Source organism: Seriola lalandi, unplaced genomic scaffold (genome assembly GCF_002814215.2).
Source record: "Seriola lalandi dorsalis isolate HSWRI2012SDOR001 ecotype SW California unplaced genomic scaffold, Sedor1 jcf7180002054898, whole genome shotgun sequence".
Classification (NCBI taxonomy): Eukaryota; Metazoa; Chordata; class Actinopteri; order Carangiformes; family Carangidae; genus Seriola; species Seriola lalandi.
The window spans coordinates 5,328,578-5,351,089 of record NW_019525450.1 but is presented as its reverse complement, the minus strand read 5'-3'; the positions used below and the strand labels follow the sequence as shown (position 1 = coordinate 5,351,089).

At 41.0% G+C, this 22,512-nt stretch overlaps 1 protein-coding gene across 1 annotated transcript in view; it reads left to right on the top strand.

The window, feature by feature from the left end:
- Window positions 1–22,512, top strand: part of garre1 (granule associated Rac and RHOG effector 1) — a 34,975-nt gene that overhangs the window by 10,225 nt on the left and 2,238 nt on the right. Inside the window, exons 2-13 of the mRNA XM_023429681.2 lie at window positions 1,528–3,016; window positions 11,504–11,716; window positions 12,381–12,521; window positions 12,756–12,851; window positions 13,103–13,264; window positions 13,521–13,679; window positions 15,824–15,921; window positions 17,968–18,093; window positions 18,297–19,396; window positions 20,693–20,858; window positions 21,561–21,698; window positions 21,848–21,923. Coding sequence (XP_023285449.1) covers window positions 2,513–3,016; window positions 11,504–11,716; window positions 12,381–12,521; window positions 12,756–12,851; window positions 13,103–13,264; window positions 13,521–13,679; window positions 15,824–15,921; window positions 17,968–18,093; window positions 18,297–19,396; window positions 20,693–20,858; window positions 21,561–21,698; window positions 21,848–21,923 — 2,979 coding nt within the window. The 5' untranslated portion in view covers window positions 1,528–2,512. The remainder of the gene's footprint in view (window positions 1–1,527; window positions 3,017–11,503; window positions 11,717–12,380; window positions 12,522–12,755; window positions 12,852–13,102; window positions 13,265–13,520; window positions 13,680–15,823; window positions 15,922–17,967; window positions 18,094–18,296; window positions 19,397–20,692; window positions 20,859–21,560; window positions 21,699–21,847; window positions 21,924–22,512) is intronic.

The window sequence follows — 22,512 nt, the reverse complement described above, 5'->3', positions numbered from 1 at the left end:
AACAATGGCTTCTTGCAGGAATTTCTCTCTGCAGCTGTGTTCTGCTAAACCAGACACTGCCAGAGAGTCTTTTCAGAGACGCTCTCTGTGAGGTATGGTGTTAGTAATCGTCTAGAAATGTACAACTTTAAACCGCAGCTCTTTACCAAACTGTAATATAATATTAGCACCAAGTTTAGACTAATGTGGCTGAAATCATCCTCTTCCAATCAGAGCTGAAAAATAACTTTTTTTTTAATCTGTCACTACAACAGTTGACACATTATGGATGTTACAAATAATAATAAGTATAATAATAAGTATAATAATCTCATATGGAATGAAGCAGGATGAAGGTCTATATTACATATCAGCTACTAAAGAGTTTCTATTTTTTTATACAGATAATTTACAAATGTTATCTTAAATGCTGTTGAACAACTTTTTCTTTCTGGGTGAAAAAAGTACAAAGACAACCATGTAATACATAGTGACTAGTGAAAGTGTGAAATGCAGAATGTTCAAGTGGTGATAAACACAAGAACAGTTTCATCATTTGATTAAAACTCAGAGATAAAACAGACTACACATGCAAAACAAGTTGAGTAGAATCAAAGGGGATGTTTTTTAACACTTCTGCAAACATATTTATAACTTGAACATAACCTTTAAAAATGGTACCTCCAGAATAATGAGGTTGAGGTGCAATATCTTTCAAGTAGAAGGCAGTGCTCTGCTGCAACACAGTCTTGTCTTGTCAGTTGTTGTACAGTGCTTAGTGTTTTAAGGTCATTTTTGCGACTACTGATATTTTATCTATTGACCTTTTCATCCACTTTTCATACTTAATGATGTGACTTAATGATTTTCAACTGTGCAACTTTAGTTGTTATCATCATTCTCATTATTAGATTTATGATATCAAAATGAAATTTCAGTAGTTGAATATTTGCAATGTGGCACACTATTGGCACTGCATGAAGGGGAAGCTAAATGCCATTTCTGGTGAATGGTACTATAAGAACCTGCATCAGCTCCACGCAGAGTTTGACGACACTCTTAAATGTCTTGACTTGAACTCCGAAATGTTCAGGCCTCGTATTCACAAGTGGTGAAATAATCTCACTTCTCATCTCACTTCTCAGACATAAGACTGAAGCTATCACTGGATTCATGATGCACATTATCAGATTATTGTATTGTGAAATTTGAGACTGAACTTGTGTGTTTCAGCTTTATATTACTTCTGCTTTCAGTGTATCCAGCAATTGAGGCCGCAATATTAATTGTTGCTTGACTTGCTGTTTTCAAAGGTGTATTATTTGACAATTTATATTTGTGTTCCTGTCACTCTATGTAGCATTCAGGCTCTTCCATAAAACTTTGTTTAAAAACCGTAATTGATACATTATTAATATTTCTCAAAAACTGTTTGAAATTGTTGCAAATCAAGTGAAGTAGCAGTGTTTCAGTTGAAATGAAGCTCATCTTTCCTCTTTGACATGATGTTAACCCTAATTTTTGTGTCTCTGCCCTTTCCTCCCTTAGGAAATGACCTAGAGGCCTTACAGATACTTTTGTGCTTTTGTCGCTCTAATCTGCATCTGCGGAAAACAGCGAGATCTGGAAGCATACTCGTTTCCGCAGTGAGTAATATCTACCTCAGCCAGCAGACAGCAGAGAGACCAGGAAGCTGCTGGAGACTTCAGACAGGCAGACGGAGCTATCAGCTGGCCACTCGCTCACTGCCTGCATAGTCCTGCTTTGTGAAGAGGATTTGAGACGGACTGGATCTGTCTGCCCTTCGCCTCCCACTGCTCCTCCACCAGCCAGTGCACAAGCAAAGTCGAAGCCACATCCTCTGACTCCAGCATTTACTCACTTGTTTTTTTCCCCATTTTTCTTTTTTTTTTTCTTTTTTTTTTTTTTTTTATTACTATTGTTTTCCCTCTGTGCTGTTGACCAGTGTCTCATTTTCCTTGGATTCATTTTTCATATTCGCTTTCAGCTTTTAAAACGATTTTCTATTTTTATTAGTGCAGGCTGGTGTAGGTTTATATATGTACATACATATGTGTATTTACTCTATATACTGTATGAAGAAGGATTTTTCCCCCATTCTGAAGGAAAGTTAAAGTGCTTTAAAACTTGGCTGTAGTACTCTGTAGTACTGTAGTGTTTTTGACTTTTCGTCTCCTATTATGATCAATTTTTTTGAAGCTGGAAACAGAGAATCTGGAGGTGTGTCTGTGCTGTTTTTTAAGCTGGGCCTGACGTATCTGCAGCAGGGCTGCATGTAAACATTTCACTCAGCCTGCCAGTGTTTGTGATCGCCCTCCGACCTCACCCTCTTCTGTGCAGCCTCTCACCAGGCACACTGACATGAGCCTCTGGCAGGTGGAATCCGTAGGCTGTCTTTTCACATAACTGGGCTTCAGGATTGTTGGGTTTGGTGTTTTTGTAAAGAGGACAGGAGCCCTTTGTGGGGAAAAACAAACTAAAAACAGGAGCTTCCGGTGCTGTTGCACCACTTATGTATTGTTGTAGTGCGCAGGAAAGTAAAATGGACTACAAGCGTCGCTTTTTGCTCGGCGGGTCCAAGCAGAAAGTGCAACAGCACCAGCAGTACCAGATGCCTGAGCTGAGCCGGACCCTGAGCGCCTCCCTGGCCTCCTCTTGCTCTGCCTCTTCACCCATGGGCACCGGGGTGGGCATGCCTGGCAGCTGCCACCCACCTCCTTCTGCCACCACCACTGCGGTTGCCGACATCCAGCAAGGCATCTCAAAATATTTGGATGCCCTCAACGTGTTCTGCCGGGCCAGCGCCTTCCTCACAGACCTGTTCAGCAGTGTGTTCAGGAACTCTCATTATTCCAAAGCAGCTATGCAACTGAAGGACGTGCAGGAACACGTCATGGAGGCGGCCAGCAGGCTGACTGCAGCAATAAAGCCTGAGATCGCCAAGATGCTGATGGAGCTGAGCGCCGGGGCCGCAAACTTCAAAGACCAGAATGACTTCAGCCTGCAGGATGTCGAGGTAGGTGCTCACACCATCTCACTATTAACACTTGTGGAGCTAGTTTATATAGAAAGTCACATTGTGTTGACTTAAGTAAAATAACTGTCTCATGTTTGTCACTAAACAAAAAGATTTTTGACATTCAAGTCTACTGTTTGCTCTCCTGGAAGGAATTAGTTAAGCTCACAACCTGAGGCGCTAAAGCACCACATACTTCATCATATTCATTTACCCATGATGCGTCTTCTACCAGTGGTGCTAAGATGCTTAGCTGCTCTCTGTCTGAAGGCTAGTTCCATGAATCAGAGCTTCCTGGCTCAAATAGGATCCTCACACCAAGTTTTAAGCTGGTGTCAGGATCTTAGAGTGAGGTGTGAAAAACACTGGGGATGTGAGAAGAAAAGTCATCTTTTGTCATTCGGAATACCACACCATCTTTCTACAGCACTGAATTTGCTGATGTGTGAAATGTGAAACATTGGAGCAGAGGTGTTTTTCAAGTGATTTTTAAATAGGAGGATTTGATGCACTAATTTAAAGGCTCTGCAGTGAAGTGGGAATCATTTTCTCCCTCTGTCTCAAATTCCTTCTGTGTGCCTCACTCCCCTTTATACTGTTGTTTTTGTCTATTTGTCTTTTGTCATACATGATCAAGATGGTTCTAGTTTTCCTTAAAAGTCACAGAGGGATATACACATGCCTGTGTCTGAGCATTAATTCCAGCCTGGTTAACCTGTGGTTGTCACTGTTCACACAAGAAGGGTGTCACATCTTGTATAAATATATTTGCTCAACAGAGCTGAGGAGGAAAGGGGGAAAGAAAAGAACATGAACATTATTGAGGAGAGCTGAGAGAACTAGAATCACTCCCAATAATAACATGCACAATCTACTGATGCAATAGTTGTTATGGAGACCCCTGTTCACGCTTTTTTTTACTAGATCTAGTCTATGTCAGACCCACTTTAAAACCCACAATAAGATCTGGACAAGGATTCAAAAATGAAGAGACTTAAAAGGTGCATGTGCTTTGACAAGTAACAATCATGAAGTGATAAGTATGCTGGAAAATCTCACTGATGATATTTATCAGAGTGATTCCAATTGTCAGTTTTGCTGTAATTGTGCTGCCCTAATATATAGTCTCATGTGGTGCCATCAGCATCATGTAGCTGTATTTTCAGCTGTGCCCACACCCAAGCAGCCACCAACATGTACCCCATATTTCCTAACGATTACAACATGGGCTTATTCATCCTTAATTTAATATATAGTTGTGATTCTGTGGAGCTCCCAGTGAAGCTCTCCACCACCATCCCACAGATTAGGAGAAATTGAGCTCAGTAGTTACTAGAATTTTAATTCAGTTATAACATTTGAAAAGTAAAAAAAAAAAAGATATAAAAAAAAACTTTGTATTTGTTAAATATGGAGGTGCGTAGTGAAAGATGTGAAGACAAACAACAGACAAAATTCACAACAGTTCCACAAACATTCATCCCTCCATCGATAGTATACAAAATAACGTAGGACACTGTACAACCACAGGAAACTGATAAACAAAGGTGTTATTACAATTTACATGTAATATTGGCTGAATAGCATCTGCTCTTCTGGCTTAAAATAAGAACCATCATTTCACCTCACGTTTTCAAATTCCTCATTGCTACATCTGTTTCTGAGTGAAGCTTTATGAAGCCATTGATATAAACACATATCATATCTGAGTCCCTGGCACCCTCAGCAGAACTGTAGCACTGTGCCACAGTTGGCCTTGTTATATGGACAACCCTGCACCATACAGCAAAAATATTGGGGGTCATCAATGTTTAACTGAGAGCTTTGTATGTAACAGGGAGTGAGTACATGGCTGCAGCCAAGACACTGGAGGGACTACAGGACCTCAGTGGATGTGGCTGAGCCCAAAACAGGAAACACTTTTGCACCGCAGTCGGTAAATCTGACTCTCTGTGGTCTTGGATATGCACAGATGAATATTAGAGGAAGACCAAGTCTGTGAAAGTTTAGACCGCATGGCTTGGCACTCACATTTGCTGTCTGGCCCCGGGAATAAAGGGTACATTTGTTAAAGTAGAGAAGGAAACACACTAATACTTTACAATAGCCTCTGAGAAAACACTGCATGTACACACTATAATATTATGATAGTAGAGTACCAGTTACATGCTAACAAAAATACTGGGTTTAAAGAGCACACTAAGAATAATAAGGTCACAACAAATGGTAAGAGTAGGTTTTTTTTGTTGTTGTTTTTTTTTTTTTTTACAGTTGTAGGACTGATGCGGACTGTGTGGTTGTTTTGTCTAATAATAGTGTTATTTGGAAGTATGAATATTTTTGTTAGGGTATTCAGTTTAGAGATGTGTGCATTCAAAATTCTACAGATAAAGTGCTGGACAGAGGAAGTGCAGCAACAATAAAAACTGAAATGTATTGGTCAAAGCTGATGGAGATTAAGTGATCAAAATGTTGCTCACGTGCACCTGTAGTTAATTTAATGTGCAACAGCCTGTATGCTTTTGCGATGACTCATCTATGACCGAGGTTTGGCGTTCAGTTAAGTGGAACTCTGCTTTTGATTAAATATCTGAGCTGCTATCTACCATGTTTAATTTTGGTAGAAGAAAGCTCTGTGCGCACACAGCTTAAACTTGTTTAGACCCAGCTCGTGATAATTGCTGCTAATTCAGCCTGTCTCTTACGATGTGATGTATTTGTGACTGTAAAAGGGATTTTCCTTTGTCTGCATGAGTCGAGGAATGCTGTTTGGCAGCTGGATGTATTATGAGGTCTTCAAAAAGCACTAAATGCATTTCTGAGTTTGGGGAGTTGTGGTATGTGAAGCTTTTCCCCCTTTTTTCCCTTGCTCACGTCTCTCTCTCCTTCTCGTGGCTCACTCTGTTTTTTTTTTTACCAAGAGCCCCTAAAAGTTCAGGTCAGTGCAGGCTGCAAAACAAACCACTTCTTTTTTCCAAATCAGCGCCCAGCTCCTTGGCTGCTCAGAGTGACTCCATTGCCAAATATGCATGAAAATGTCACGGTTTGTTTAGAGGCTGTTTGCCGAGCTTGTAAGTTTAAACGACGGAGTGAAGACCAGAGGCAGACAGAAAGGTCTCCACAACCAGAGAGACCTTCAAGGCTGCTTTCGTCAGACCAACTGAGTAAGCCTGCCCAGCAAACCCCCAGTGCAAACTGGAAAAACAACCCCTTGGTCTTCAGCTGTTAAGAACACTCTTGGCATCTTTTCTTTTTTTTAAACACAGTTTCTGGTTTCTTGGGGAACTGTGGCCGTATCATATGAGGAGTTTATCTAATCACACAATTTCATGGGCTGTTTTGACTTGTGTACTGTGGAAAGACACAAAATTAGAGAGGAAAAATGTGAAAAATGTTTATGAGAAGAGGCTAATATTTTGAAATGGGTTAAGATAATGGACATAGACAACATGCAGCATAGTTAATGAGCTGGATTTAAACTTTGGATGTTTCTGCCTTTCTGCTGCTTACAACAAAATGAAAATTTCTATGGCAGCCAGGATCATCGTCAGAAATGAGAACAAAGCTGTTCGTACCAACAGTACAAAAATGAAGCAACATTAGTTTGAGTACATGTTAAGTATGACTATAGAGATGACAGTTGGTTTGTTATGAAATAAAACTGCTACTCACAGGTTGGTGTAATAACATGGGTACATTCCTGTTTTCAGTTAAGACCAAAACAGGTACTCATGTTTAAAAGTACGCTGTGTAGTTTTTGACCACTGGTAGCAGTAGTAGTAGTTTTTTTTTTTTTTGTTTGTTTTGGTTTTTTTTTAAGAATGTTTTATTGTATATCATCCACAAACATGATGACGATGTGATACACATTCCTCCACACAAGACTGCAAGCTAGCAAACCTGGATGTAAACAATGCAAGAATTAAAATACTAAAAATCAGCAGTGGCATCTGTTTAAGGGTTTTTAGGTGCGACCTCAAACAATTGTTTGTTTACAAGAAGGAAGCTTGAATATCTGTTTTGGTCGGATCAGTATGTTGTTTAAAGATTAGCCCTATTTTAACAAAACAGAGAGCTGGTGAGCTCATAAATAGAATGAATTTCAGTGTGCTACAGTGGAACCGGCGTAAAACCAGCATATATGAGTGATCAGTCTGAAATTCAGGGGTCAGGACAGGACTTTACTGTTTCACTAGAATGACTGTAAAAAGGAAAAATCCAGAAAAAGAAGCGAAAACTAAGAGTTAAGCCAGAAAAAGACAAAGATTGACGCTAACCAAGCAAGGTAGGCTGTTTTTTTCCCTTTCTCACACTCCCTTTCACTAGAAGAGGTCTAGATCTCTGAAACATTACTCCCTTAGATTCGGTGCACTGATACTGCAGGTGTTCTCAGAAAATGGAAATATAAATGTTGATTGATTCACGATTCTCCTTGTTTGGGCCTGAGAGGGGCCCTCCGTTGGCTTGGCTCTGCTGCACTCTTATTTCTCATATTTTCCATCACTGTGTGGGATACTGCACAGCCAATCACATGTGTTATCCATTATCTCGTGCTGTAGCCATGTCTTCATTTTTTTCCTCACTTGTTTATTGTAGATGAATTTGTAACACTTGGAGTAGTATTTGATCTCATTGTCAGCTTACCTTCATGCTGTTTGGTTATCTTCATTAGGATGCATTTCATATGATGATGTCCATTTGCATTATTTGGGTAATTATATATATATATATATATATATGATGTATGTATATATATATATATATATATATATATATATATATATATAATATCCAACCTTCATTATCAGGCTATACGTGTCTACTGTTATCTATCATTTGTCTGTTTTACATAGACACTAAATCCCTTTGACTGATTGAGTTGTGATTAGTTCCTCAACATCAACAGCAGGAGCAGGAATTTTTCATCTTGTGCACACTGGATCTGTGCCTGTGTTTATCAAATGTCTCAGAGTTGGCCGAGGAATAGGCAGTGAATAGCTGGTTGCAAACGCCCGGCACTGCTGGGCAAATCATATATTTAGTTTAAAGTAAAAAGCAGTAAATAATACTCCTGCAGCAAATGCACTTAAAAACAAGCATTTCTTTAAATGTTAATACAGGATTACTTTTTAATTCCATGAATTTGGAAAATAGAAAAAAATAATTGTAGCACAAAAGTTTGGTAAATCTGCTAAACCTATACTGATGTCTTCGGCAGATACAACAACTTGAAAACGCTTTTTGTAGCCAGCTAAGAATCTTTCTATTCCTGATTTAGGAATCCAAAGGATAAATCCTACTGACTTGATGATCCTCTTTTTCCTGGTTCCATCATGAAGTTCAGAGTGAAATATCTTAACTACTATTTAATAGATTTCCATGGAATTTGCTATGAACATTCAAGGGACCAGGAGCATAAATTTTAATAAGTGTTTTGATCATCTGACTTTTAATCTAGCAGCACCAGCAGGTCATACTTTTCATTTGATCCGTGGAATATCTCAACCTTGTACTTTATGGATTGGCACCAAATTTTATGCAGAAATTCACAGATCCCACACAGTGTATGCTGCTGACTTTGATCCCCTGACTTTTCTTCTTGGGCCACCAACAAGATATGACATTTTTCATTTTATTTACATATCTTGACAACTATTGGATGGATTGCTGTAACATGTGGTAGAGGCATTTATGGTCCCCAGGGGATCAGTTGTACAAATTCATGACAAAATACCTGAAAAAACTAATTGTACTCCCATCAGTCTCAGCTATGCTTTGTGTTTAACACTAATTAAAAAATTTTTAGCGCGCTTACATGCTAAACTAAGCACTCAGCTCAAAGCACCACCGTGCCAACATAAGTACAGCCTCACAGAGCTGCAAGTGTGCCTGTAGACTCTTAGTCTTGTTTCTTTCCACACCACGCACAAAACATCTCAATTTTGTGGCATCATAAGGAACTGATGAAATAAATAAAAAAAATCACATGATGTTTTGACTTCCTCAAATATCTCTTAAAGTCAGATACAGAGACTCCCATAGCACAGGAGCAAAGCAGGTTTTTGTATGTTGTCATGTAGGCGAGGACAAAGATACTTCGTCTCAATCCTGTGACCTTTTGAGTGATGGGATAGACTCTCTGTCTGGCTGTCTTCAGGAAGAGAGAAACAACCACATAGTTCTGCCTTGAGTTCACTTCTTCAATATAGCTTTTATTTATCTGCTGAGCACAGTGACTCAGCAAACATGTTTATTAGTATAATCACATTTGAGATGTACAGTCATTATAGTCAGTCATGTTTTTGCCTCTCAGGACAAGGCACTTTTTCTCCCTGTTAAAAGTTTACACACACACCTCCTTTACTTAAGATAACAGATATACTGAGACATTATAATAACACAAGAAACAAGAGTATAGAAATGTTGTGAGCAGTAACACACAGCCGTTTTCCAATATAGGACAGTAATGCACCAGTTTGAGGCAAAAAAACAGTTCTGATGTTTAGTGGTATTCCCTCTTTCTTTTTTTCCAATATTGGGATCACTTCGCAGATCAAATCGCATTTTGGTGCTTATACAATTACCATTTAACAAAAGGAAATGGCAACACATACAGTAAGTAAACCAGACCACACACAGCAATCTGCTTTTCAGATAGGATTTTTAAATCTGTTTATTTGTGATATTAATAGGGAATTTTCGGCCTGTGTTTTGGACATTTTGCCTTTTCTTTAATGGAGGGCGTTAGAGAGGTGACAGGAAATGAGGTGAGAGAGAAAGGATGACATGCAACAAATGTCCCCAGCCAGAATCAAACTGGGAATGTTTACAGTATACATTATGTGTCCTAACCACTACACCACTGTAATGATCCAGCATCAGTTAGTTTGCTTTGTTATACCTGATATCCAGTATAAATAACTGTTCAACAACCACTCACAATGACATAAAAATTCCAAAGTTGTGGCTCAAACTTTCCAAAGAGGACGTTGGATTTGTCACGTCCTTTTTTTGTGGTTGTTATGAAACCAGTGAAACTTTCACCAGTTGGAGGTTTCATGGCTTCGGTCGTTTCCACAGTGTAGTTTTGGTCTCCATGATGTGTGATGATGAAGAATGAAAGAAGCTGTGCGCTGTTGTTCCTGTCTGCCATCAAAAAGCAGCAGCATATTTCTGTCTTTACAACTCGGCCTCCCCCTTGAGATATTTTCAGCAGGTACCTGAAAAAGAAAACCCTGTGACCATGGTGGACCCTGTGGTGTCCTGTTTCTCTTATTTTGCTAACTGGACAACAAGCAGCGTCTAAGCCTGGACTATTCTCTCACCAAACAAACACACACACTCAGTAGATGTGGAACGCTGCGTGTCAAGCTGAAATATATATATGTGTGTGTATATATTCTTTTAGTATAGCTAGACACAGACACACACAACGGGATGCATATTCAATCCAATACATTATCCGTCTTTTTTTTAATTTGCAAATACAAACACATATTGAACTCATTGTTCTCACATGTATGATATATGATTACACCACACATTTTACCACAAATGCAGATGTATGCATGCATGTTTAGTTAGAAATCTGCCCAGGCATTTTGTTTTATTTTGAAAGATGCTGTGTGTTCTTCAAAAGTGACATTCCTATGATGGTATTTACTGTGGAAAACATTAGGGAAACAGTCTGGACAAATGTTGTTTAAAGTGGAGATGATTATATTTTGGTTGTTTGTTTTGGTCTGTTGGTTAAAGCAGATTCTGACATCGTCATCTATCACATTGAAGGATGGTAGTCCTGTTCTTCTTTTTTAAATTTGTTTTTAATTATTGGTTTTAATCTCATCTCAAGCATCTAGAAGGCAGTCTTCTTGTATAGTTCATTTGATTTGGTGGATTGTGTATAAAAGCAGATGTGATGAATGTGTCAGGGCAGACATCCTGCTTGAACTTCCTAACCTGTGTACCTTGCAATGAATCATTTTTGATCGTGAATGAAAAAGTCCTACTGTTTCCAGTGTATTTCAACAGATTTACTTTATGCCACAACAGCTGCACTTTCTCTGTTAATGCTCACTGTTCTTAAGGTGTGGAAAAGCAAACAACAATCTCAAAGTAGTTTTGATGTTTGTGTTTTCTACTTTTGTTTTAGTTTCTTACTTCCTGGATCTTTTTGGTTGAACAGTTCTAGAAATTTATTAAATATCAGAGCTAGGGATTAACTCATTTGTGAAGCAGCCAGTCATTATTTTGACATCCTGTTCTATTAAAAAACATAATTTTATTGCTGAAGTAGCACAAGAAGTTGGTTAGTGATTGTTAACTAGTCACTGAGGTATGTGGACATACATGTTAGTGTCCTTGCCTGAAGGTGTCCATATTGTCTGGTATCTCAAATATTCTGACTGACGTATTCTTGCATGTTAATGATGGATGTTGCTCAGAATGAGGTATGTTGTAACAGTCATGTGTGTTGTGTCTCTCCAGGTACTGGGTCGGTGCTTCCTCACAGTGATGCAGGTCCACTTCCAGTTTCTATCGCAGGCTTTGCAGAAGGTCCAACCTGTGGCTCAGTCCTGTCTGGCGGAGGCCCTTGCACAGGCCCAGGAGCGCTGCGCAAACGCCCGCTCCCAGAGCTCCGACCTCGGGCCCCTCACAGAGCTGGAGGAAGCCTCTCGCTCATGGAAAGGTGCAGCTGAGGTATGCAGTCATAGGGCGCCCCAGGACTCTTCTGGTCTGGGCCTTGGAAATATGGGGTCTGTCTGTGTGAGGTGAAAAGCTGACTTGTTACACATTCCTGAGAAATGCCAGCCGTTTATGATTTCCAGCCTCAATTTCCTATTTCCTCTATTTTTGGGCAGTTTGTCTGTAAACCTGCATAGCTATATTCTGCACCTCTCTAAACCACAAACCCTTGTAGGGGAGGCCATTTTGTAAGAGGACCTAACTAATCCCCAGGCTGATCAGTCCCTGTGGCCCATTTTAAGCTTTGTTGTGTACAGTGAGGCAGAGAGCAGAATAGTGGGTTGATTGATCTGTTAAGCCCTGGCATGCAGGATGTTAGTTCGCCCTGGAGGGGACTGGGCCTGGTAGAATGTGCTGGGGGGTTGTTTAGACAGAGGGAGGCAGCCAGGACTCTGAAGCTACACATGTTTTTTTTTTTTTTTTTTTTCCTGAGATTTTTTTTACAGTATTAAAAGATCCTTTATTTGACTTTTGTCCTGTACGTTCTTATATATCACTTTTTTTTATTTTTTATTCTGGTCATCTAATTTTGTAGTATAGTGAGATTGTGCTGTAATAGTGTAGATGGTCCAGCTGTCATTCTGACCCAGTACTCTGTTGTGTGCTGCTGTGCCCTCAGGCCACGGCGAGGCTGAGAGAGAGGGGCCGGGACGGCTGCCTGGCAGGCATCCAGGTTCAGCAGCTCTTCTGCTCCAACAACACCACCATCCCTGAGCATCAGCTGAAGGAACTCAACATGAAGATTGACAATGCTTTACAGGTACAGTATTACCCTAAAGACCAGGGAAGGGAAATACACTAACTGTAATTCCATTGGCTGCAATATCATCTTTAACTAAGAGTATGGAAATTTTAATTGAATAAGACAATGGAACTAGATGGTGTTACTCATGAACTCGTAGTACGAGGAGAGGCATAACATTAAAAGCCATTGTTCTTGGTAATGAAAGCAATGTTGGACTGATAGCAGGTCATGTTTTCTCCTTATCTCCAGGCCTATAAAGCAGCACTAGAGAGCCTGGGCCATAGTGAGTATGCACTGAAGGCTGGCTTTCATCTGAACCCCAAAGCTGTGGAGGCAGCCTTACAGGTGAGTTCACGATTCACAGAATGATAAGTAGTGAGTTATATAGTAATCTATAGTCATGTAATTGGACAATACAATCTAAGATTAATTGATTTAACTTTTATTGGTCATCCTTTTTTAATTTTGGCTTGAAATCCTGTTTGTTTGTCATGTTAAAAGTTAAAAGACAGTTATTCTTTCATTGCTGTGTGTCTCCATGTTTTTTGTGTTTTGTGCTGTTGTGTATACGTTTACATGCTTGTGTGTGTGTGTAGGGCTGCTGCAGTGAGGCAGAGGCCCAGCAGGCAGGGAGGATGCAGACCACCTCCCAGCCCATCCAGTGTGAGCTTCCCACCATCCCCGTGCAGATCGGCTCGCATTTCCTCAAAGGAGTGTCCTTCAATGAGTCAGCGGCTGAAAACCTCAAATTGAAAACGGTACAGTCCCTGACCCCACTGACCAGCTTCATATTTCTTATACCATCATTATTCATTATTGTGTCATCAACTTTCTCTGGGTCACTAGTTTAAGAAAAAAGCTTTTAGAAATGGTATGTACTGTGTGATAACCTCAACAGATGTGTGGGCTAGTGAAGAGTCCAGTTGCATGTTTTAGTGTCATCTGTAGTGTAACATCAGCAGACACTGATGACAGACTGTTGTGTTGATGGGCCACTGTGTTTTTTCTCCCCAGCACACGATGCTGCAGCTCATTAAGGAGGTGATGGGCCAGAATGGAGTGACCCCCAGGGATGACTCTCCCGTCACAGAGGTCCTCAACCATGTCTGCCCATCCAGCTGGAGAGGAGCCTGCAAGACAGCTGTCCAGCTGTTGTTCGCCCAGGCTGGTCTGGTGAGTAGAGATGTTAAAGACCAGGGTTGCTACAGTATGTATGTCCTTAAAAACTAGTATTGCCTGGTCATTCCTGATTTTGTCAGAGATGAACACACTGCAGTTTGACACTGTGGATCAAACTGGGATCTTGTGATTTGGGACATTCTCCACATGAGTTGAAATGTTTCCTAATTTTTAATATGTCCTCATAAAATATAAATTAGATTCAACGGAGCGCACCATATTAACAGTATCCTGATTGGATATGAATAGGTTTTCATATTGCTGAATTACAAATTACACTTTACTTTTTGAGCATATAACTAACAGAACCAGAACAACTTAAAGTGAGCATAGAATAAGCCTATCAGCATAGCATAAGCCACAACTGCTACTGTATGTTGCATCCATTTTAAGCAAACAATATTATTATTTGCAATTGTCAGATGACATTGCCTAGGCATGATAGAGCTGAATTTGTTGGTACTGTTTAATCTTTTATTTGAGTAAACTAGGATGCAGAAATGGTTTTCTTTACTACAGATTATTTTCTGGATTTTCTTCCCTTTGACTTAAAGACTTCATGACTTTAAAAGAACAGAAGATCCTTGGAAAAACTGTCACCAGAAACACTTGAAATTTAGTTTATTTAAGCTGGTGAAATCTCAGACTGTTTCTTGTAATGGTCTCTTATAGGAGTACTTTTGTGTTTGTGCTAGATGAACTTGCATAAACATTTGTGTAGACTGTTTTCTGCTGGATGTTAATGTACATTACCACAGTGTAGTTGATACTGCAGAGCAGTGGAAAAGAGGAGGCATGCCGACGTGAACAGGCCTGTTGAACTTCACTGACACTTCTGCTGAAGTTACTGAATCCTCTCCCTTTGTGTTTCTGCGGGTTTGGCAACTTGTATCTCATTGTGTGTCACATTTGTAATTGAGATGAGGAGATCTGTCTGCTTGCTTTGAGGCAGCCGAGAGGTGTAAACAAACACTGAAGAGACACAAAAGGGAAGAAACATTCCTGCTGCATCTGGGTGAAGGATGGGCTCATCTGGGCGGGTCTGCAAACGCAAAGAAGAGTCAGTCACAGGGAGGGAGGGTCAGCAGCAGGTCTCTCCTCAGAGTAACACCAATGTGTTTATGCTTCAGTGTTTATTTCCTCTGTGCCTGCCCTGTTTTGTGTGTCAAACCAGAGGTAGTATTCCCATCCAGCCGTGCCGGCCCTGTGTTAACTGTAAAACAACCCCTGGATGATGGATGAGCGCTTTGCATTAGTCCCTTATCAGAGCCTATTGCCACTCGACCCAAAATAGATCACACCGTGCAAATAGACACACATTGTCACACACATAGTTTCTTCCCCAAACTTGCATATATATAGACGTACACTCACGGTCATGCACCTTACACACCCACGCACAGTCTTTCTCCTCCCTTTTACAGAAGGAATCAACATATCTCTTCTTTTCCTGGAAACTCCCTTTTTCCTTTCTAGTCATGACTTTTGGAGTCAAGTGAAGATGTCGTCTTCGTCTATTTTGCTGCTGTTCCTCCTCCTTCCTACCCCCCATTGACCTTGTCGTATGCGTTTCAACATGGCTGAAGTACTGTTTGTGTGTATGCGTGGCTCTCTCACATGGGTAGCCCGGGGTTTCTGAGGATACACCTGCTTTTTAAATAACAATAGGGCACTTCCTGTAATACAGGAAGTAGACTCCTCCCACCTTCCCTCCCTCTTTGTGACCTAGCTGCGTGGGTCTCGAGGAGCCAAGGCCACTTTCAAAGAACTTGCAAATATATTTGATTCACAGCAGGCAGGAAGGCTAGCCTGTTTGTTGTCACTGGCTGATTGAATGTGTTCAGTTTCCTCACCTTGAACCGTCTCACACTCGCTTGGTGGGAAATTAATGCTGGACACCAGTGAAAAGCTTGTGCTAAGGTTTTTTATCATGTTACCATGGCTCGTAAAGGGGCTAAATGTGACTGGTTTACATACAGTAAAAGATAAAGGACGTATGTATGTGTACCCTAAATAAGTTAACATACAGTATGCTATAAACTTCTGTGGATTTCTTGCACAATACAGAAACAAATGGCTGTGAAGAAAGCTTTTATGTCAGGAGATGGTGATACAGGTGTGTTTCTGTGTCCGAACAGGTGGTTGTTGACACAGCTCAGATTGAGAACAAGGAGGCCTATGCTCCCCAGATCACTCTGGAGGGCTCCAAGGTGGTGGTCCAAGTTCCTTCTACATGGTGAGTATGAGAAACTTTGACTTTGAAATTTTTTATACATGTGTTCATCCAGCGAGTGGCAGACGGAGTTAAAAATATCATCTTTGTCAACCTTAATGAGACAATCTGAAGATATGAACAAGAACTGGATTATTATCCAAACACAGGTACATGCACCAATATCTGATGATCATGTGGTTTTATGTACACAACAGAATGTTTGTTTAACGAGAGAACAGAAAATTGATATATGTAAATCTAATGCACACAGTCAGAGATGGGAACAAAGGGAGAGTAGACATTAGGGGATGAAATGACATCATGTTGTTGAGGCATAGTTTTGGTGTACGCTGAAGATTTCCCTAAAGCAGGGCATGAAACTGTAAAGGTCTTATGTTTACAACACACTGAGGAGGGCTGGAGAGTCTGGTTAATATACTGGATTTAATTGACACTGATAGCTGTGCCCTCTTAATGTAGTGTTAACACATTTGCATTAGCCATACATAAGCAGTGTATTATTAAACTGTGTTACTGTAATGTGGGGGATCATACTATTTCCTCTGTGCGGTATTTCACAGTCAGAGCTCTGAGGCCTGTACATTGGCCATCCTGATAACCTGTACTACGAAGCAGGTTATCAACTGGCTCAGTTAACCCTGGGTTTACCTGTTCGGCTACGAGCGTGTTCATGTGAAAGAGGCAGAGTTGTTCATTATAAGCAAGTTTTTAATATGATATGAGAACACACGCTGATACCTGACATTAAGTTCAGTTATAACCATGTCCACAAGTGACAATGTAAACAATATGATCACATTACTGGAATAAAAAAAAAAAACATATCAAAATATAATTACTATCAAAGTCAGATTAAGGATATATTGTAAATAAGTGTATGATTTATCACTGTGTTTCTTACTCAGTATTTTCTGTCTGCAGTCTGATGATGAACAAACTGTTATGAACATGTGATGCAGAAAAAACAGAAAACATTGATAGTAGTTGATGTCTGATGAGTCAGACTGACTGAAATGTTTAAAGATTATAAATCAAATTTATAATCATGGAAATATTCAACAGTGTGTGGATAATTTTTCTACTAAAAGACATCAGAGGTTTACTTTTTATTTCCAGTTATAGTCACAGAGTCTGCTCATGTTATTCTGAGCCAAAGAGATGAAGAAGAGAGTAAAAGCTTCATCACTGTCAGGAATCCTGTTGGATTAAAGAATCTTCCTTCAATTGAATTCAATTCAGATCCTTCAATTAAAATGAAGCTATAATAGTTATGATATATTTATTTAGTCTGATAACTGACGTTATAAAACAGAGAGTGGACACATGCTGGACTGGAGCAGCAAAACGATTCCACTGATTTATATAAATGTCTACTGATCGTTATTGATCACTTTATCGTGAACTCTTTTGTCCCTGTCAGGATCCTGCAGGAATGATGACTCAGTTTTTCCAGTGATCTGATTGGTCAGTAGTTGGGCTGTTGACAGGTTATCTGATCCTCTAAAGTTAGCCTGTGCTGCAGCAGGTTAGGAGTTCTGCATCAGTTACCATGGTGATTGACCCCGATAACAAGTGAACCACTGTCGTAGGACTGAAAACCCAGAGTCAAACCTGAGGTTACCCCGATAACCTCAAATCCTGCTTCGTAGTACAGGCGTCTGGACTGTCTCACAGCTGTAACAGGAGAATAAACATCAACAAATGATGTTTTGGTTTTGACCTGGACTCTTGTGTAATTTAAAGTGTAATTTGAGGAAAAGGAAAACACATTCTTTCAAAAACATAATTCTAGTTGTCCTTTGTCAGTAGACAATTCTGTGCGACGTTTTGAATCAGCATTCAGGTAAGGAAACCAGTCTGAATTGAGAAAGTACCGTGACATGGATGTTTTACTTCGTCTTTTCTTGTTTATGAATATCACATGTCAGGTATTCATCTGTTCAGTAAATACACCTGGGCTTTTGTGTGTATGCCATTGTGTTGGAATTGTACTTCATGTCCTGTCCTGTTGTGGGTGTTTGTGTGTGTGTGTATGAACATGTTCAGGTGTCTTAAGGAGGACCCAGCCACCATGTCCTTGCTCCAGCGGAGCTTGGACCCAGAGAAGACGCTCGGTCTAGTAGACATGCTCTACACAGCTGTGTTTGACATCAACAGGTGGAAGGAGAGAAAGTGAGTGACATAAAAAAAGCTTTTACTTTTCTCAGTTAGCTTTCTGCACATGTGATGTATATACTGTCTGTTGAAATATAGGGTGTCACACTTACCTTGTTTGTTTAGTTAAAACTTAGTCAACGCCTCTTTTTATCTTGTGTCTACCTGTCAGTTAATAATGGTTAACTACTTGTCTCTCTCCTTCTCCTCCGTTTCAACAGAGAGCAGGCCTTACCCACTATTCAGATACAGCTGCAGCGGGAGAGCCCGGACTATGGCGTCCAGACAGACCTGCCTCCAGGCACCAGCTCCAAGACCTCCAGCGGATTGCCCAAAACAATATCCAAGCTGACTTCCAAGTTCACCAAGAAGGTCTCATCCAGCTCTAATAGTGGGGGCAGTTACTCCATTCCTAGCACCCCATCTCGCAGCATGCTAACGACCAGTAGCTCTGAGGACAAGGCCAAGAGCCTGGGCCACAGTGACGGGAGGCTACAGAGTATCCTGCAGATGGGAAGCCTGTCCTGCACCCCTGACTCTACACAGCAAGGCCAGCTGGCCAACGGCTCAGTGTCCGAGGACCAGGGGATGAACTTGCCGACTGACCAAGAGATGCAGGATGTCATCGACTTTCTCTCAGGATTCAACATGGGTAAATCCCAGCAGGCCTCGCCCCTGGTCAAGAGGAGGAACTCTGTGGCATCTGCAAACCCCGCTGAGCTGAAGCCTCCTAGTGGACCTCCGCCAACATCCCAATCTATCTCTCATAGCGCCCTACAGGCCCCAGCTCAGACCCTGTCCCAGCCCCAGCCTCCAACAGTGCAGAAGCAGCAGCAGCCTCAGCCACAACCACAGCCACCTCCTCCGCAGCAACAACAGCCCCAGCAGCAGCAGCCCCCTCCTCCACCTCAGCAGCCCTCCCCGCAGACCCTGCAGTACTACCAGCACCTCCTGCAGCCCATCAGTCAGCAGCAGCCCCCTCCTCCTCAGCTTCCTCCTCAGCAGACCCCGCCACAGGTCCTGCCACAGCAGAGAGTGGCAAGCAAGTGGCTTGGCACATCCGGGCAGCAACCTCCACCACAAGGCCCCCCAGCAGGGCTGTCACCTCTGGGACCCATCGGGCAGTGGGGATCCCCTGGACTGCCAGACCTGAGCTCGGATTTATACAGTCTGGGCCTGGTCAGCACTTACATGGACAGTGTCATGTCTGAGATGCTCGGTCAGAAACCACAGGGGCCCCGCAACAACACTTGGCCCAACAGGGACCAGAGCGAGGGAGTGTTTGGAGTCCTGGGAGACACGCTGCCGTTCGACCCAGCAGGTGAGATCCACCTTCCTATTACATGTTCCTGAGAAATTTGGTGGATCATCCATATCAAACTGAGGGTGACATGTTTTCAACAGGTTCATTATAAGAGAAGCACTAATAAAATACAAAATTAAGGTGAAAACCAAAAACTTTTGTAGGCCTATGCATGGACATAGTCTTTTTTCTTTTTTGGAACTGTAACATGATCACTCGTGCTGTAACATGTTAAATCCAGTAGCTTGCACGACATCTGATTTGAAACTATAGGAGATAATTCACTGTGTGTTAGGCCAGCCTACAAACTTTGACATCAGTGGATAATGGCTGAATTGTGGTTGATTGTGGCTCAATGAGCAAATTAAATCCCATTATATTTTGCTCCTCTGTCTGAAGAATCAGATTTAGTTTGAGAGCCAACTAATCCTAAATTAGGCAGTGTCATTGTTCAGTAGCTGAATCCTCTGTAATCCTCCTCTGTATTGGCACTTGTACTTCCTAAAATGAAAGATGTAAAGGTTTCAAGCAGCATCTTTAAAAAAATCATTGAATGTCCACCTCTTTTGTCATGAAGAGAGAGCCTAAAAAGGAGAGTTGTTCTCGACCTCGCATGCTCCTCAGTCTGATATGGAGCATTATGTCAGCAGTGGGGGAGGGGGCTAGCCTGGAGCTTTGCTGGCACCATTGTTTCATTGTAAAAACCCCTCAGAGAAGTCGCTTTCCAATGTTTTTATGACTTACAGTGCAGTCATTAGTTAGATGTTCAGTATACCAGGGGACTAATGTACAGAACAGAGTTGTGGGTGTCCTGAGTTAACTCAAGTATTCACATTTGAAATCATTAAGATGCTTGCAGTGGGTAACCAGCTGACAAGTAAAAAAGTTATTTATTGAAATGCAGATCTTTATTGACAGTGCAGAATGGCATACAGCCAAAAGAATCTTATATTTATTACTGTTTATATACTATCTTGTAATTGTTCAAGCAGATTGCAGACACTGTCGGCCCTGATCTGAGTAACATAATGAATACAGGTCAGATAGTATGAGCATTTTCCCCCTGCATGTGGCTGCGACTTAAGTTAATGGTTTATGCTGAACAGGTTAACTGTGTCAGTTTCTATTTTTACAGTGCAGCAGACTCTTTTGATTGCAGTCGCGGCCTATTGTGCAGAGTTGACTTACAGCTATTGTGATTTTTCTGCTATGGTAGACAGTCTGGCTAAACAGATTGAGCTCCAGAGAGCCAAAGAGAAAAGCTGAGGGTGTCAGAAACTCATAGTCGTGTTTATCCTCCTTTTCCATGCACAGTTGGCTCTGACCCAGAGTTTGCACGTTACGTCGCCGGCGTCAGTCAGGCCATGCAGCAGAAACGGCAGGTGCAGCATATCCGTCGCCCTAGCAACACACGCAGCAACTGGCCAATGCCTGATGAGCAGCACAGGACCTGGTCCCACCCTGAGTATTACAGTGAGGGGTAGGTATCCATACATGACATCTCCTTTACCTCTGATTCACTGCATACACAAAAAATGTTCAGTTTAAATTAAAAAAAAATCAATCAATCATTAATGTATGTGTGTATGTATGTATATGTGTGTGTGTGTATGTATATATATATATATATATATATATATATATATATATATAGGATAAATATGAAAAACAAGATACATTCACAGACACACGAGACCCCTCATGTTTTATCATGTAGTTTTGGCAGCAGTATAGTGCTGAACTGTGGGATGGTTATTTAAAGCTTAGTTTCATCATAGTGCACAGTAGTGTTGTGTGACGTTAGGATTGAATTATTAATATGGCAGCGATCATCGATATGTGAGGAATTTAACATCTTTATCATGACTGTTGTCACTTAATTCTCCCCATAAGTGTGAGACAACATCATGCTTACACACTAATTCAGGAAAGTAGGCAGAAGTAAATGGCAGCCATCACTGCAGTGACAGCTCACTTCTAAACCATGTGTAGTTTATGAAAAGAATTTCAATATTTATTCACTTTCATACAGTGTTCGCCATGAGATAAGTTTCTTAAACTGTGTGCCATTAAAGTGTTTAGATGTCATTGACTAACTTGTGTCCAGTCATGTCTTTTAATAGCACATTGTTGACAGTATAATATAAAAGAATGCTAACACCTCCTCTGGTTGTGTCCTCAGTGAGGCCGTGAACAGCAGCTGGTCGGCCAATCAGGGGGACTCAGCCAGCTCCAGCGACGAGACGTCTTCCGCCAATGGCGATAGTCTGTTCTCCATGTTTTCTGGGCCAGACCTTGTAGCGGCAGTTAAACAAAGGAGGTGAGTCTCAAACTCATTCACTGTTGTCGATTTGTCTTGTCAGTTTACTTGTTATCTTAATGAAAATGCCTTTTGGAGCTCAGCTGTGATCAAATAGTCTTTATGCTTTTTGTGAGCACTGATGAGGTTCACTGTTAATGTCTCCTCAGAAAACACAGCTGTGGTGAGCCGGAGGTATGCACCCTGCCCTCACCACCACTCCATCACATCAGCGATGATAACCAGGTAAAGTATGAACTCTCCCGTTTTTTCTTTTCCCACGTCACCCCACATTTGATTAAACATTTAGAGTATTTTTTAACCAGTTTTAATAACTTCTTTTGTGGAATTTTGTTTGTTTGACTTCTGAGATATCTGAGAAGTTGCTGACGATCTTTGACTAAATCTGTAGTGTCTCAAGCTTTCAGTTGTGGTGTTGTTTTTTCTCTCTAAACAATCTAATCAAGTTGGCTCACACTTAATATTATTAGTTACATCAAGCCTGGGTCTCATGGAAAGGTGCCATATGAGTCAAGAAATTGTTTCTTGGCTCGACAAAGTGATACAAAATTTAATTATTTTGTGATTTGTTTGGGGAAAAAGAACACACACACACACACACACACACACACACACACACACACACACACACACACCAGGAGAGCAGTCTAAAGAAAACTACACTAATTTCATATCTTCATATGTGATTATTTCTGCTTTTCTCACTTGTCAGTGATGGTGAATTGTGAATATCTTTGAGTTTTGAGCTGGTGGTTGGGCAAAAGAAGCGATGTGAGCGTTTGATTCACCTTGGGCCCTGAAACCAGTATTTTTA